Source organism: Schistocerca piceifrons, chromosome 8 (genome assembly GCF_021461385.2).
Source record: "Schistocerca piceifrons isolate TAMUIC-IGC-003096 chromosome 8, iqSchPice1.1, whole genome shotgun sequence".
In the NCBI taxonomy this organism is placed as follows: domain Eukaryota; kingdom Metazoa; phylum Arthropoda; class Insecta; order Orthoptera; family Acrididae; genus Schistocerca; species Schistocerca piceifrons.
Genome location: NC_060145.1, coordinates 466,601,175 through 466,618,680, shown reverse-complemented (window position 1 = coordinate 466,618,680; position 17,506 = coordinate 466,601,175). Strand labels below are relative to the sequence as shown.

Below are 17,506 nucleotides of genomic sequence, written 5' to 3'. Positions count from 1 at the left end.
CCTCTACGATTTTTACCCTCAACGCTGCCCTCCAATACTAAATTGGTGATCCCTTGATGCCTCAGAACATGTCCTACCAACCGATTCCTTCTTCTAGTCAAGTTGTGCCACAAACTTCTCTTCTCCCCAATCCTATTCAATACTTCCTCGTTAGTTATGTGATCTACCCTTCTAATCTTCAGCATTCTTCTACAGCACCACATTTCAAAAGCTTCTATTCTCTTCATGTCCAAACTATTTATTGTTCATGTTTCACTTCCATACATGGCTACACTCCACACAAATACTTACAGAAATGACTTCCTGACAAATCAATACTCGATGTTAACAAATTTCTCTTCTTCAGAAACGCTTGCCTTGCCATTGCCAGTCTACATTTTATATCCTCTCTACTTCGACCATCATCAGTTATTTTGCTCCACAAATAGCAAAACTCCTTTACTACTTTAAGTGTCTCATTTCCTAATCTAATTCCTTCAGCATCACCCGACTTAATTCGACTACATTCCATTATCCTCGTTTTGCTTTTGTTGATGTTCATCTCATATCCTCCTTTCAAGACGCTATCCACTCCATTCAACTGCTCTTCCAAGTCCTTTGCTGTCTCTGACAGAATTACAATGTCATCGGCGAACCTTAAAGTTTTTATTTCTTCTCCATGGATTTTAATACCTACTCCGAATTTTTCTCTTGTTTCCTTTACTGCTTGCTCAATATACAGATTGAATAACATCGGGGAGACGCTACAACCCTCTCTTACTCCCTTCCCAACAACTGCTTCCCTTTCATGTCCCTCGACTCTTGTAACTGCCATCCGGTTTCTGTACAAATTGTAAATAGCCTTTCGCTCCCTGTATTTTACCCTGCCACCTTTAGAATTCCCTCTGTATTTCATCTAAATACTTGAAGTGTCGAACATTCTAGATTTTTCCATATTCTGTGATCACGTTTTGAGTAGAATGTTTCGAGCAGGTGTACTTATATTTTTTGGAAGGATATTTCGAGGCTACCTCTTCAAGTAGATTCAATGAGAGTTTATGTTTAATTCTTGACGTTTCGTTGTCTGCTACTATTGAAATATCGTGTGAAAAAGCCAGCAAAGAAACTTGGATTTGACTTTTAGGTCCTTCAAGTCAGACGGGTTTCCAATACTTTAGGTTTTTGAGTTTTTTTTCTCACTCACGGATGACTTGGCCAAAACCCGATTAAGGGGAATAAGAGACACATCGCCGCCATATCAAACACCGGTTTGGTCGCTAATGGTTCTGATATCCCACTCATGAACTACGCTTTCTAGATTGCGTTGATGACTTTTTTCTTTGATGAGATTTGGGGTTCTCAGCTCGAGTCCTAGTTCTTCGGGAACGATAAAAAAGGGCTGCCAATCGACTGAATCATACGCCTTCTGAAGTCCACAAAGTAGTGTATGATTGGGCTATTCGTGATAGCTTTGTATTTTAATGTTGTTCTAAATTGAATGCTTGTTTTCTAAAATTCCGATCGGTGGAAGCCGGCTTGGTATTCGCCTGTTTTGTGAGCGAGCTGCTCCTGAGCTTTTTTGAGGATGCGTGTTGACAGTTTTGTCTGTAACTTGCGGAAATGAGATTTTTCGATAGTTATTTAAATCTGTTTTTTACATCTGTTTGGTCATACTAGTTTGCACGGTAATTTATTCAGAGTGTGATGGGTATATGTGCTGACTTTTCTCTTAGTCACTTAGAACGGTGTACTGAACAACGTTAAAGATTGGTTATACCTCCAAATACATGTGACAAGAGCAAGCCATTAATGCTCATTTTTCCTGGACAGCAGGTCAGGTGCCGAAGTGTGGACACCTGCACACCAAACGGTCGGTCTATACTGACAGGCGTAGTCCACGTAGTGGTGCAGTAACGACCATACAGGAAACCATCAGGTAGCAAAATACAACAGGTTTGTGGGATGACTGTTCACCACAGATGTGCGTACCTGTTAAAGGTACCATATATAAAAATATCTACACTTATACCCACTACACGTCGTGTACAACGACAGTCAGGAGGAAAGGTACTTGCTCTGAGCGGTCATAATATTAGTGGTTCAGAACAAAAACGTCATATGAACATTTGTCCTGTTCTTGCCAGGATATGAGAAAACCAATAAAAACAAGGGGGAACAGAACAAGTGCAGCTGACAGCAAATTTAACATTGTGATCTAACGTTTTGTTCAGTTGTGTACATTTCTCAGAAAAGATGTTGGAAAAGTTCGCTATCGACTACAGATAATTTTGCTGCTCTTGTAGACAGCTGTTGTGTTATTGATCTCAGCTCATTTGTATAGTCGTTTACTTGAGAACACACACTTAAGATAAGAGCCCGAAGTGTGCACTGAAATAGTCGGTAAAAAACAAGTGCAGCCGACAGCAAATTTAACATTGTGATCTAACGTTTTGTTCAGTTGTGTACATTTCTCAGAAAAGATGTTGGAAAAGTTCGCTATCGACTACAGATAATTTTGCTGCTCTTGTAGACAGCTGTTGTGTTATTGATCTCAGCTCATTTGTATAGTCGTTTACTTGAGAACACACACTTAAGATAAGAGCCCGAAGTGTGCACTGAAATAGTCGGTAAAAATGATCATTGAAGACAACACTGTGTCGGTTAATGACAGTTCGATTGTATTCACATGTGAGTGCTGGTAAAGGGCATGAAACTGACGCCTATTCAGACAGCTATAGGTTGGATACGGTTAAGAAGAGGGCGTATGTTCATTTGAAGTTTGTTGTTCAGAATCACTAACACTATGACCTCCCAAAGAATATACCTTTCCTCCCAATTCATCCCGTACGTTGTAATGTTAACTTACTACACATGTCAGGTTAGATATAAGAGAGGGTTTATAACCCCCAATCATGCCTAATGAATAAATGTTGTTGTTGTGGTCTTCAGTCCTGAGACTGGTTTGATGCAGCTCTCCATGCTACTCTAACCTGTGCAAGCTTCTTCATCTCGCAGTACCTAATGCAGCCTACATCCTTGATGCCTCAGAACATTTCCTACCAACCGATCCCTTCTTCTAGTCAAGTTGTGCCACAAACTCCTCTTCTCCCCAATTCTATTCAATACCTCATCATTAGTTATGTGATCCACCCATCTAATCTTCAGCATTCTTCTGTAGCACCACACTTCGAAAGCTTCTATTCTCTTCTTGTCTAATCTCTTTATCGTCCATGTTTCATTTCCGTACATGGCTACACTTCATACAAAGACTTTCAGAAACGACTTCCTGACACTTAAATCTATACTCGATGTTAACAAATTTCTCTTCTTCAGAAACGCTTGCCTTGCCATTGCCAGTCTACATTTTATATCCTCTCTACTTCGACCATCATCAGTTATTTTGCTCCACAAATAGCAAAACTCCTTTACTACTTTAAGTGTCTCATTTCCTAATCTAATTCCCTGAGCATCACCCGACTTAATTCGACTACATTCCATTATCCTCGTTTTGCTTTTGTTGATGTTCATCTTATATCCTCCTTTCAAGACACTGTCCATTCCGTTCAACTGCTCTTCCAATTCCTTTGCTGTCTCAGACAGAACTACAATGTCATCGGCGAACCACAAAGTTTTTATTTCTTCTCCATGGATTTTAATACCTACACCGAATTTTTCTTTTGTTTACTTCACTGCTTGCTCAATATACAGATTGAATAACATCGGGGAGAGGCAACAACCCTGTCTCACTCCCTTCCCAACCACTGCTTCCCTTTCATACCCCTCAACTCTTATAACTGCCATTTGGTTTCCCTACAAAGTGTAAATAGCCTTTCGCTCCCCGTATTTTGCCCCTGCCACCTTCAGAATTTGAAAGAGAGTATTCCAGTCAACATTGTAAAAGCTTTCTCTAAGTCTACAGATGCTAGTAACGTAGGTTTGCCTTTCCTTAATCTTTCTTTTAAGATAAGTCGTAGGGTCAGTATTGCCTCACGTGTTGCAACATTTCCACGGAAACCAACCTGACTTTCCCCGAGGTCGGCTTCTACCAGTTTTTCCATTCGTCTGTAAAGAATTCGCGTTAGTATTTTGCAGCTGTGACTTATTAATGAATAAATACATAACTCAACTAAACAAGTATTGGAATGTACTATAAATCTGCAGTGCCATTGTCTCTGAGAATTACATGGCTGCGCTGTTGGTGGGTGCCAGCAGTCAACATGCCCTGCCCCAGCACGGTTTTCAGCATGTTTTTGCCATGCGCACCAGGAGTCAGTGCAGAGTACCGTCGGCGTTCCACAGGTGTTCTCGAAGCTGCGGGAGGAGCGGCCCGACTTCGCGCGCCAGCTGTCGGTGGTGGCCGGCGACCTCAGCGCGCCGGACTTCCGGCTGGCGGAGCAGGACATGGCAGCCCTGCGGCGTGACGTCAGCGTCGTCTTCCACAACGCCGCCAGCGTCCGCTTCGACGAGACCCTGCGCCAGGCCGTCACCACCAACGTGGTGGGCACCAAGCACATGCTGCAGCTGGCCGAGCAGCTGCCCAACCTCCAGGTGTGTCACCAGTCACCAGATGAGATGATGTTGGCTGGTCATAGAAGCCAGACATTTAAGGTTGCCGTTGCAGCTGAACGTCGCAAACGTTCTTGTCAGTCCCCTAATATCTTCTATACTTGTGTCCCTTACACAGCACTTAGGCTAAATGTACAAAAGAATGCACAGTTCCAAAGAGAGCGCAGCTTGTGTTCCTGACTGTTGACTAAACTGATCAACTAGCCACTGACGTAGTTGTGTTCAGAGTGGTATCAGAAACATCTAGTCGAAGTTGTGTGAAGAAATCCTGTGTTTCCAAAGTGAAACAGGTAAGAATCATGTTTCAGCTTTCTCGATGTATTTCTGGTACTTTGTGTGGTGTGCATACTGTAAGACCTTCGGTACACACACCATCAGATTATTTGACTTGTAGCTCTAATGAAGTAGGCGAGTGTTAGCAATATGTCTCATGGTCTTATTGTGGCGTGTTTATCTTCTGCCGTTAGGTCAGACGATAGAAATTCCACTTGCACGCTTAGAGTAGCAGATTGACGATGACCAACTTCAAACAGAACTTGATTAATTTTCACACACATTTATTAAAGTAATAAAAAGCGTAGGTATTACGTAACTTGATTCTGGATGCTGTTTACAATTGATAATCTGAAGATCCTTTGGCCTTGGTACGTTAATCTTATTCTCACATATCTCTGATACTTGACAAAGTGTCTATACATTTCTCTTCACGGCTATGTACAGGAATATGATAATCTTATTAGGTGCAGACTGAAACTTGACTATAGACTAATGCAGACTGATGCAGACTGACTAATCAGAAGTCTGTACACTCGTTATAATACCTCGAGCATTCAGGTATCACTGCGCGAGTGTGATCCGCGAGGAGAAAAGGTTCTACGTTGGCAGCAATCTCATTGGCTGCGTTACGTATGAATACGCGGATCGGCTGAAGCAGAATTTGGTCCGTCTCCAAGACAGCGCCATCTCGTAGTGCGGAGATGGACGAGCGCTGCGCCTGCGCTGTTGTGCTTAGCGGGGCGCGCTCTAGTGGGAAAGTTGTGTACGCGCTGACTACGCGGAAATATGTACACAACACTTTGTTACAACACTGTATGCAGTACACACGAGCAATAGCCTTTAATTCCTAACTGCATTTTGAAACGCTGGCTTGCAATCCATCATGCTGCATCCACATGTTTTGCAAATGTGACGTGTACTGCCATCTGTTGACTCCGCTTGGAATCATTGTTTCTGTACGAAGGAGCGTGCGTATAATGTCCCCAAAGAGTGCGTTTGTTCCTTTTATGGTTGGTTGGTCGGTTGATATGGGGGAGGTGACCAAACACCGAGGTCATCGGTTCCATCGGATTAGGGAAGGATGGGGAAGGAAGTCGACCATTCCCTTTCAAAGGGATAATCCCGGCATTTGCCTGAAGCGATTTAGGAAAATCACAGAAAACCTACATCACGATGGCTGCATGCGGGTTAAACCGTCGTCCTCCCAAAGTCCAGTGTGCTAACCACTGCGCAACCTCGCTCGATCTCTCTTTAGGGCAAAACAAATTTGTACCTCTTGAGTGTGTGCTCTGGAGTTTCAAGGATAGGTTTTTTTTCTGACTGACTTAAAATTAAATCGGACAGAGAGCTCATTAAACTGAAGAGCTGCTCAGTGAGGCCAGACAATGAATTGAAAATGGAGGAAGCAAACAAAGGTTGCCGCTGCTCTTGGTGCGAAGCAGTCTGCTTTAAGGAAAGAAACTGAATGCTGTGAATAGCGAACATAAATTTTGGCGTATCCAGATGACTGGATCCAGTGCATCCAGATGGGGTCACGAACAGTGTTCTTCATTTGAGGGTGATATTGAGTTCATTTGTGACACCTGCTAAATGCCTACTCTTTGGGCATGTTTTGAACACTCTTAACCGCAGGTGAATGAAAGAGTGCGCATTTCCGGTTTTTTGTGTTTTTGAAAAACTAAAAGTTATTAGCTCTCCGTTGCTATAGTTTTCTGAACACACGATTTTGTGTTAATAAATATAAACTTAAAATATTTTGTTTTTCTGTTGATAATAACCCAGATATTTACGGTTATTCCTTAACTGCGCACTCTTTGGTATGGTTCCCCTATCACATGGTCATAGCTCTGTTGATAAGAGTCACCCTTGCTGTAATGAAGATCACTACGATTTGAACAGTTATGAGATTTTAGAGCTTCCAAAATATTTTTCATTAACTGCTATTGTGAACTGCGTACCACACTTAATCACAAGCAATATGAAAATAATGACATAACTGAAATAGAGTAAGCCACACTCTCATTCTACATACACCTTTCTTCCTCCGCGTCCACCCTCAGATATTATGTTCTCTGTCCTCAAATGTTAGTCAGTCAGAGGCCAGCAAAGACAACAAATTCTTACAATGATAAGCTCCAGACAGCCAGTGGTAGACGACAGAATGTATTTCTCAGTCGCTTCGTGTGATCAGCTATGCATCCAGTGCATGAGCACAGTGCAGTACGTTCTGCCCAGCTAACTTTATACCATATTGCACAATGTTACAGTTTCGATATACTGCGTTCTCTGGCACGACTAACTGTCTGCCAGTAAACTAACATAATTTCTGAGATTTATCAGATAACAACATAGGACTAGTTACCCAAAATATTATAACTTTCTGAGAGGGGTATGACAGTTCTGTGCCTAAACAATATAAAATACACATTAAAAACTTTATGCTTGAAATTGAATCGTAAGGGAATAGTTGTAAATTAGAAACTAATTTGACTCGAACTACACATTCTCTTAATGCACTGAGTTGATTTGATAATAAAGACTAAACTCTAGTTTTAATGTATAAATATTTACTGAGAATTTTGGCTCAAATTGTGACCTTCTAACTTGGACCTGTAACTATGCACAACAGCTGCTCTGTGAAAGTGTTCCACGTCTCATCGACTCTTGGAGCGACGAATTTACCTTACATGCTGAAAGAAAATACTGATGTTCGCAGTATGCATAGCATTAATTGTAGCAAATTATGCAATTACGAGTTTTTGGGACGATTGAACAGAAGATGTAGTATATTATTGGCTTAGGTCGAGAAACTGCTAAATACTCTTATGTACACTGTACTGTAAACAAAAATAATCAAAATCAATGGGGGCTACAACTGCAGATGTACACAAGGCCGACAGCTGAAGGCACACAGTGCACTGTGTTTCTGAGGCACCAGTCACACCAGGCTATACATCAGTCATAGTTAGAAAAGCACCAAGGGAGAGAAAGTATAGTATAAAGAAAGAACACAAGAACCAAGGACATCCATGTCGGCCTGAAAACTGTTGAATTACTAGTCAGCTGCTAACTAGGTTATGATTTAATTACAGAACTCACAGACACCAACTAATCCCAGTTCCACATCTATAATATGAACAAATCGTGGCTTTAGTTGTGGTCGTTAATTAACACAAAGAAAAGTGGCCAATACAAAAGATGCTGAATACACGAGACATTTACTAGTTCGAGAATACAGCCCATGGATTTGCCATGAAACAGCTGTAATATTTCGGTATCCAGCTCTTTGGACACTAGCCGACCTTTGACCTTTGGGTTCCTTACATTCACAGGCAGCTCTGTGGGAGCAAGAGTGGTGGTGTTGGGATACTTTTGTCAGAAACCTCACAGCTTCATCAGCACATACACACACTATTTCACGCACAACCACCTTTTCCTCTTCCAATCACCAACCAGTATTTTACCATCATAAAAAATGAAATTCCAGTTAGTATGTGCTCCTGGGCTGCTATCTTGTTTTAATAGTTAACATTCACAAAACGCAAGAAGCTTCATCAGCAGCACATGCACATGTGCACACACACACAAACAGACACCCACACAAGACGCACACACACACACATTTTGTTCTTCATTAACAGTCCAATATTTACCGCCATTAGAAATGAAACGATCAGTATGCATTGCAAACTTCTCTGTTCCCAATACCCCACTTGGCATAAACACTGGTTCAGTCTTTGTTCACACTTGGTACAAGACACCTCTGGCCCGCACATTAAAAATCAAATTATTTCCAGCTCTAAATTGTCTGTACTTAGGCAACAGCCTTCCCACAATGGTAACACTGGTTCCCGCGAGATTACCGAAGTTAACATCTGTAGTGGCTGGCTAGTCCTTGGGACCATCCAAGTCTGCTAAGCGCTGTTGGCAAGTGGGGTGCACTTAACCCATCTAAGACCAACTGAGGAGCTACATGAGGAGTGATTGCTGCAGTCACAAAAACTGACTAAGTCCAGGAGAGCTGTGTGCTGACCACATGCTTCTCCACATCTGCATCCAGTTAAAGCAATCGGCTGAGGCCGACACGACGGTCGGTCGGTATCTTTGAGCACTCCAAGGCCTCTCGAGATGAGACCAAATTGACTGCAGTATTGTTCTACAACTGTACAGAACACATGTGGCTCACTTAATGGCACTACAGATTAAGTCACACTTGGCACTGTCTGTAATTTGATATGTGTGCAGACGTAAAAAGCGTCCTTTAAAGAAATAGAAATTCGTCTGCATTATTTGCCAAAATACGTAAAGATTTGTTCTAGAACAGTACAGACCATGTGTGGCTCACTTATCGTGTATGAAGACAAAACTCAACTGTCGTTCAATCATTGTTCCCACTTGATGCATGGCACAATGGACCTTTAAATTAAGTGCCACAATGTTATTTCACATACGTAAATTGGCTGCATTTTTTATCAAAGAATCGGTTTAGTTTGGCTAACACCAACACAGTACCTGCCAGAGCCAGATGATCAGGAGGAGGAGGAGATTAGTGTTTAACGTCCCGTCGACAACGAGGTCATTAGAGACGGAGCGCAAGCTCGGGTGAGGGAAGGATGTGGAAGGAAATCGGCCGTGCCCTTTCAAAGGAACCGTCCCGGCATTTGCCTGAAGCGATTTAGGGAAATCACGGAAAACCTAAATCAGGATGGCCGGAGACGGGATTGAACCGTCGTCCTCCCGAATGCGTCAGATGATCAGGGCCGGCATATGTGGTGATCAGTATACCACGGAACTGGAGTCTGTACAATGTTGGACACTGCTTCTACCCAAGAACATTCGGTAATTTTAATTTTGAGTATTATTTTCCATATAGTAATATTGTTACGCCATTCTACATTATCGTGGGTGTAAAATGCCAACTCTTCCCCATATTATACCGGAATTTCCTTTGGTAAAATAATCGAACGCCAGTGATCACTATGTGTTCCTTAAACCCGTTAGATCAGTATCGCAAGCAAGTGAGCCACATGTGATCTGTACTTTTATAGAACAACAGTACAGACTATTTGCGCCTGGGTATAATGTTTTGACATTCTGTTTGAAGGTCCATTGCATCTAGCACCAAGTGGGTACAAAGACAGAAGAGCAGTCTTTTCTGAATTGCAAGTGGCACACAGAGACAGGACAGCTTTGGAATACATAATAATTGGCTGTTAGGTTTTAAGGGAAGTACAATTCTCTGCTGTCTTGTGAGTGAGCGAAATATATATATTTGTGTGTGTGTGTGTGTGTGTGTGTGTGTGAGAGAGAGAGAGAGAGAGAGAGAGAGAGAGAGAGAGAGAGAGAGAGTATGTATGTATGTGTACTGAAGAAGTTTTGTAGATTTTGTGTATGCTGATGAAATAACCTGCTGTTGCTACTCTCTTTGCCACAGCCCTGTCCCTCTTGTAGAGAACCCGAAAGTCAGTTTTTGTCTGAAGAGTAGGTTGCCCTCTTACTAACTACACTAAACAGTTGGTGAATTCTGTTTGTCCCACAATAAGATGCAATGCTTGCATCCTAAAATTAAACGAGAGGTATACTGTAGACCATTCGCAACGTATTTAATAAGTAATGAATGTTTCTTCTAGCAACATCACAGCTAGCACTAATTCCCCTCTAACATACTTAGAACAGCTGTCCTCTCAATGTTGGCCACCAGAAGAATGAGTGTGTGCATGTTCATATGAAAAAATCACGTGTATTTTCGGTAAAATCGCGTTCGCTAAACACCTTCATACGAGGAAACCAGGAGTGTGAATCATGCATGGCCTGGGCCGAAAGACTTTCCTATTTCAGATGTATCGATAGACCATCTCGGTGTTTTGGTGCATGAGGACAACATTCACTACTGCCAATTACTTCTTCTCCCATTCCTTTTATCACAGTGAAGGCTACCCGCTATTTTCAACAGATTGGGAGCTTTCTTAGCTGGTTCATGACTTGGAACTTAGCCTAGACGGATAAGAGAGTCCTAAGCTTGTTCGGCACTGAAGACAGCCCCAGAGCAGTTATTTAACCGAGCGAAGTGGCGCCGTGATTAACACCACTGGACCGCACTCGGGAGAACGACTGTTCAAACTCGCGTCTGGCCTTCCAGATTTAGGTTTTCCACGATTTCCCTAAATCACTCCAGGCAAATGCCTGGATTGTTCCTTTGAAAGGGCACGGCCGACTTCCTTCCCCATACTTGACACAATCTGAGCTTGTGCTCCGTTTCTAATTATCTCGATGTAGACGGGATGTTAAACCCAATCTTCGTTCCTTCCTCCCGAGCAGTTAGAGGACAAGGAATTTGCTGTGTCCCATCTCCGCGCAGCAAGCGTGCTGGGACGGCCTGCATTTCATAAAAACAGCACTGTGTGACACGCTAGGAAGAATCTTTTTCAGAGAGAAAAAAATCTGAAAAGCCAGAAGTGGGAGTGGCCGTTATCCACGGCCATGACACAAGAAATGTTCGCTTAAATCCGAGTAACAGAGACTGATTAGCTCACAATAATTATTTCAGCAGAAGGCACGCTTTCCACTGTGTCTACCTGCAAGCACTTTGGTTGACCGGGGTTAGAAACCTGTCATGTAAGGGAGAAATTTTCTGTCATGCTTCCCACATCAGACCATCCGCGAGAGAAGAAATTTGTTGAACTTATTTACGAAATTATTATTAGTCAGGACTCATGCTTTTTGAAATTGGTTGGTGAGGTTCCTACGCTGGCAGAACCAGCCACTCTTTCGAAAAGTAAAGTCAGACCACAATTGCTGCCAAGAAGAAAACACTTCCTTCAGGTAATTGCAGAGAAATGCAGAGAGGGAAGACTCCAACTTAGAGCAGAATACAGTACTTGAGGTGGACTTGGAATTTCCAGCCGTTGCTGTTCCTGTCTTCCACACTTACACTGTTTAAGAGTAGTAAGCATGAGATGGTGATTCATTCACTGAGCTGAGGGGTACATGAGGCGATTGACTTACATCTGGGTGTAATTACACAGTTTTGACAATTGCGTCCAGCCAACTGCTATCATCATGCACTTTACGAATCTCCTGGTGTTCGCACTTACTTTCCCGGATTCTTTCCTTAAACAACTTATCGTTTTCACAGTCACTGGGATAGTTTCATGTTGTGCTTTGATGTGTGTCTGGGCCAAGGTTGTATTTCGTAATTACAGTATTTTGTCGACACATTAAATGTTTCATGCTTAGTTCAATAAGAAATTCACTTGTTTGATGTGTGATGATATATCTGTGTGGGCCAAGGTTATATTTCGTAATTAAAGTCTTTTGTCGACTCATTAAATGTTTCATGCTTAGTTCAATAGGAAATTCACATGTTTGATGTGTGATGATATATCTGAGTGGTGAGTGGTGTTGAATTGGGTCACTTCTAGTAGTTTTCTTCCAATAAGACGTTATCTATTGTGCTACAATGTTCTTAAATTTGCATCATCTTATTGTGAGCTTCGCTTTCCTGTAAATCACTGGGGATCGGACCTATAGATCTTGGAGCAATGCTAAACAGTTCAACCAACGGGTCACGATATACACAGCTAAATAATCGGATAGATTACGACATGGTGGCACCTATATCGCTTGATAATAGCTTAACTAAAGCTGTGAGGGTGTGTCGTGAGTCACTCTAGTGTATAATCCTGACGAAAGCCAGCCCACGTGACAAGGATCCCACCGTAAATGCGCAAAGGAAATCAAATACTCGTTCGGCAGAGATGGAGCCTGAGGATAGCGCTAATGTGCTGCTGAAACTAGTCGTGTGATACAATAAAGACGTTCTAAAAATACAGCTGTGATGGTAGTTTTTCTCATACATATCATCAGCTGAAGTACTACGTCAATGCAATAAGATCGAAGTCTGTAAAACTGTTCAGTTTGTTTTCAACTTTTACTATGCTGTCTGTTAGAAGTTTTATATCACTGGGTAAGTGATCAAATATTTTTGTTGCAGTGTTTTGTACCCCGTTTTCACGCTAAAGACAAACTTAAGGTAGAGTAATGAATATCATTTTTTCCTCTGCTATTGTAATTATGTACATCATTGTTCCTTTTGAACGGTGGTGGATTATTTACCACGAACTTCATGAGGGAATAAACATACCGTGAAGCAGCCCAACTCTTGAAACAGGTATCTACAAGATGATGCGAGTCAGTACCACATATTATTCTTATAGCCCGTTTATGAGCGATGAAGGCTTTTTTACTTAAAGAGGAGTTACCCCAGAACATTATCCCATGTGACATTATTGAATGAAAATATGTTAACTTGCTGATTTATTTCTACCCAAGATTTGCAATGATATTTTACTACGCCCATGTTAACAGAGTATTCTAGTTCGATGATCTTTATGTCAGAAATTAACTTATTCTTCTACACATAACTATCGCAATTGATGTTCCCAACCAGGGAAGTTCAACCTTCTTTGTTCCAGGTGTTTATGTATGTATCAACCTCCTTCTGTCATTCGGACCAGCCAGTGCTTGAAGAGAGGCTGTACCCGGCAAAAGCAGACCCAGAAAAGATAATGGATATAGTTTCATGGATGGACGACGATCTTCTAGAAGCTTTAACACCGAAGTAAGCCTATGCCATGATCATTTCTCTCTTCCTCTTCACTACATGTTTACAGGAATTAATCAGATCACATGCATTGAACTTCATGGTCACAGATCAAAGGTTATCATGGACATGAAAAGGATGGTGTGATTGTACATGTCGCTGAGGAATCTAACGCAAATACGAATTCAAAAGAGCTGACTAATACATTGGTCATTATAGGCTCTATACTGAACTGTTACACCATGTTTAGAATCTGTAGAGGCTACAGATTCCGAAATAAAATTCCTATTATGGCTGCTAGAGGAGTATCTTCCAAATATTCTTGGACAAGTTTCTAGTTTAACCCAGAACAACAGAGCAGTAAGAAGAATTTCGACTGGCCCAGAAACGGCACAGTTCCGCCATTTTACATTTTTTTTAAATTCTGCCATTTTGTATATCCGGTAACTGGTCTATGTTAGAGAGGGAGCAATCTGGCAACAATGCGTGACGTCACCGACGACATAAAAGGGCGAGGTGACAATTGAGAGTGGAGTAGACCTGTCTCTATAACACTATCACTGCTACCCCAACAGCTTACAGCATCTGAAGTATTGGTTATGCAACAGGTGATGCTAGGACATGGGCCACACATAAATGGTCGTGCTACCACCTCTCGTCGGTCAATCTGTGCAGTGGCAGCTGACAATACGGGCGTCGATTCGAGGTGTGTTTTAACAATCAAACAGATGTCAATTGGTTGCTCTCAGAAGAATTGCCGAAATTCGTCTTGTTGTGTGCGTATGCCGTTGACATCCCACAAACAGGCGACAGGTCCTCAGCAATTAACAGCCACGGGAGCATTTCACTGTTTCTTGATGACTGCCTCGATGACGTATTTTATTGCTGCAGTCAGTTGCTGCAGAAATTGTTTCAGCTCCAAAACCATGTCCAGGATCATGGTCATCATCATGTTAACAGACTTTTATTATCCGGTTGGTGAGTCTGCAAGATAGGAGGTGGCTGTATCTACTGTATGGGACGGTACAGGGAACTGAAGCGCCATTACTGCCAGCATGAAGACAGATGGCGTTGTTGCAGTTGCGCAGCTTGGCCCATAGAGATGACATCATGGAGCTGTAGAGGTGCCATGGTCTGGAGGAGCCCGTGGCGCTGTGCTATGCTGGTTTCTCCACAGGCTATATGTTTGCGTTAAGGCAGTCTTCTGGCTACTTGTGGAGGATACATGTTACAAGGGAAACTTCCCATCGCACTCCCCTCAGATTTAGTGGTAAGATGGCCCAGTAGACAGCTCGTCAAAACCTGAACACAGATCAAGCATGAAAACATGAAGGTATACTGAAATGTGAAAAGAAAACAGTGAACGATCGAAGTGCAATATAGAGCAGCCTAAGAGACCAACGGCGTCCTGTTTAAGTGATCACAGTGTTGGAATGCCATTCGAGCGAACCGTGTTCCAACCTCTTCCATGTTACTTTTCTCTTTTTTCTTTTCTCGCTGTTCGCTGTATTCAAATTTGTGTCTGTGTCGTGATGTAACGTCCGTTTGCAACAGCGAGGCGTAGGGAAGGGACAGTTGATTCTGCACAACTACTATATTAGCAACCGAATATAAGTGGCTTTCGAATGGGAACCGGAAACTTTTGATGACAAGGCGAAAAGTCAACCGCATCCTCCATCGAAAAACACGCCTGATATGTCGGACACGGCATTAGTGACAGTGTGTCATATGGTAGAAATCTCTTACCGACGCACTTAATTTGTACACCTGGTAAGCGAGTGAGATATGCCTCCTTGTCCGATTTAGGTGTTCACATGAATGTGAATGTGATCACTATCAAGGAGACGATGAAAACGTAATTTGTCACGTAAGATGCAACAAATAAACGCAACTCTTTCACAATCACACAGTTTCTCTGTGCTCTGTCAAAACATATGTTCTTGACGTTTTTGAAGTTGCTTTCCGTTTTGGAAGTTTCGACTCTTGAACTCCTTTGTTCTAACAGAATTCAGACCCGTCTATTTGTTGTTTTCATTTCTGTGATACGTCTACGTCGTATTCGCCAGCTATCACAATTGATCACGTTTACTTGCGACGGTAACGTATTCTTATATTCTGTACTCAGTGTGCAGTTTGACAACTGCCAATACTACAGAATGAGAACAAAAGTTTCAATGACTGGACTGACAGTTTATTATGTTGTGAAAAAAATAAATAAATAAATTGCACGAGAGAGATATGAACAAGACTTATTCGCATGGCAGTCCAACGCCGTGACTACTTAACCACGACGCTATTGCTCGCTTGCACTTCTTGTCCTTCGACCGTTCGCTGTTTCTATTTTGCTCTTTTTTTTTTCTTCTTTTACAGTTCAACATACGTTGTTCCTGTTTTCATGCTTGATCTGTGTTCAGTTTTTGGCGGTCCATCTTACCACTAAATCTAAATCAGGGGGGAGCGATGGGAAGATTCCCTTGTTGGCGTAGCATTGCCGCCGAGAGGTGGACGTGATGCCTCGCTGCCCTGGAGCGGCGTGCAGGAGGTACACCACGACCGCATTTTGTGCTTCACTAGAGTGAGCTTATTGTCTTTCACTTCCAATCACTCATGCTGCCATCGTCTCATGACTGCGCATCACAACAGCAAGGCAATAACATGCAGGGAGATGGCATGCCGAACCAACTGAGGATCGTGACATGCCTCCGTAGCTTCCACATATTTCCGCGCAATACACGTGCGTCTTGGCACCCAGCGGAATTACTCCTCTTTCCCCAGTCTTTGCAGTTGGAAGAGAGTGAATGTTCTGAACGACTTTATCTACTAGATACAAACCTTGGAGAGAGTGAGGGGCACTCACACAAGGAATTTAACATCGACACACACCTCATTTACTCCAGTGCTCGCAATATCACTTATAAAAAATGGTTCAAATGGCTCTGAGCACTATGGGACTCAACTGCTGAGGTCATTAGTCCCCTAGATCTTAGAACTAGTTAAACCTAACTAACCTAAGGACATCACAAACATCCATGCCCGAGGCAGGATTCGAACCTGCGACCGTAGCGGTTGTGCGGTTCCAGACTGCAGCGCCTTTAACCGCACGGCCCCTTCGGCAGGCTATCACTTATAATTCCGCGTCGACGACAGTAATGTCTTAGGCCAACCGAATCTTGAGGACACGATCAGGGAAAATAACAGAGCAACCTACCGAGTCCCCCTGTTTAGATCCATCTGTAAATACAATGCATGTGGTGCTTAATAAGCCAGAAAAGTGTGTATTAAAAACATATGCATGAGTGCAACCTCTCCTGTACTGCACTAAATCTAAAATATTCTGGGCGCCTGCAGTATGTTTAAAGCCCCGTATTTGAGCCTGTGTATGTCCTACACCAAGGTACTCCAAGACACACTTTGCCAGGTAACAAACAGCCTCGTTGCCCGTGGATAATTCGTAAAGAGGCGCTCCGTAGCAGGACGAGCAAGGGCGTGATATGCTGGGGAAGTGGGAGTAGCGAGGAACACCCATGAGAAGCTGCCTCCAGATGGTAAGTGGCGGTTCCCTAGCCTCAGTGCGACGCTGGGTATGGGGCAGGCCTTGTAAAAGTGCCCGTAGCCAGCCTGCATAGTGTACGGCGTCAATGATCTTCATGTATGAAGGCCTCACTGACCCGTACTCTGTGCACCCATAGACCATCCGTGATCGCACGAAAGCCCAGTGAAACTGGAGCAGATGCTCCCTGTCCGCTCCCCAAGACCTCCCCAAGACACATCAAAATTTTCAGTCTCTTGCTGAATCTTGCGTTCAGGTCCTTCATGTATGGTAACCAAGATAGTTTGGAGTCAAAAATTATAGACAAAAACCGTACAGCGTCTTTAAAAGGGAGAGTGGTGTTCCACATATGCAATTCACATAAATTAAAAATGCGATGAGAACGATTAGAACGAACACACACTCCTCTGCAGAAAATGTAAAACACGTGATTGCAGCCCATTCCTATATCCTCTGCACTGTAAGTTGCCACTGAGAAGTTGCTGTTGAAGTACTGGAGGAGGAAAACTGCAAAATCGTCCATTGGGACAAAA

At 42.7% G+C, this 17,506-nt stretch overlaps 1 protein-coding gene across 2 annotated transcripts in view; it reads left to right on the top strand.

The window, feature by feature from the left end:
- The window catches only part of LOC124711767 (fatty acyl-CoA reductase 1-like), a 149,919-nt gene that overhangs the window by 41,274 nt on the left and 91,139 nt on the right, over nucleotides 1-17,506 (top strand). For both annotated transcript variants that reach the window (XM_047241980.1, XM_047241981.1), the window contains exons 3-4: nucleotides 4,279-4,527; nucleotides 13,296-13,441. In XM_047241980.1, the coding sequence (XP_047097936.1) occupies nucleotides 4,279-4,527; nucleotides 13,296-13,441 (395 nt within the window). The remainder of the gene's footprint in view (nucleotides 1-4,278; nucleotides 4,528-13,295; nucleotides 13,442-17,506) is intronic.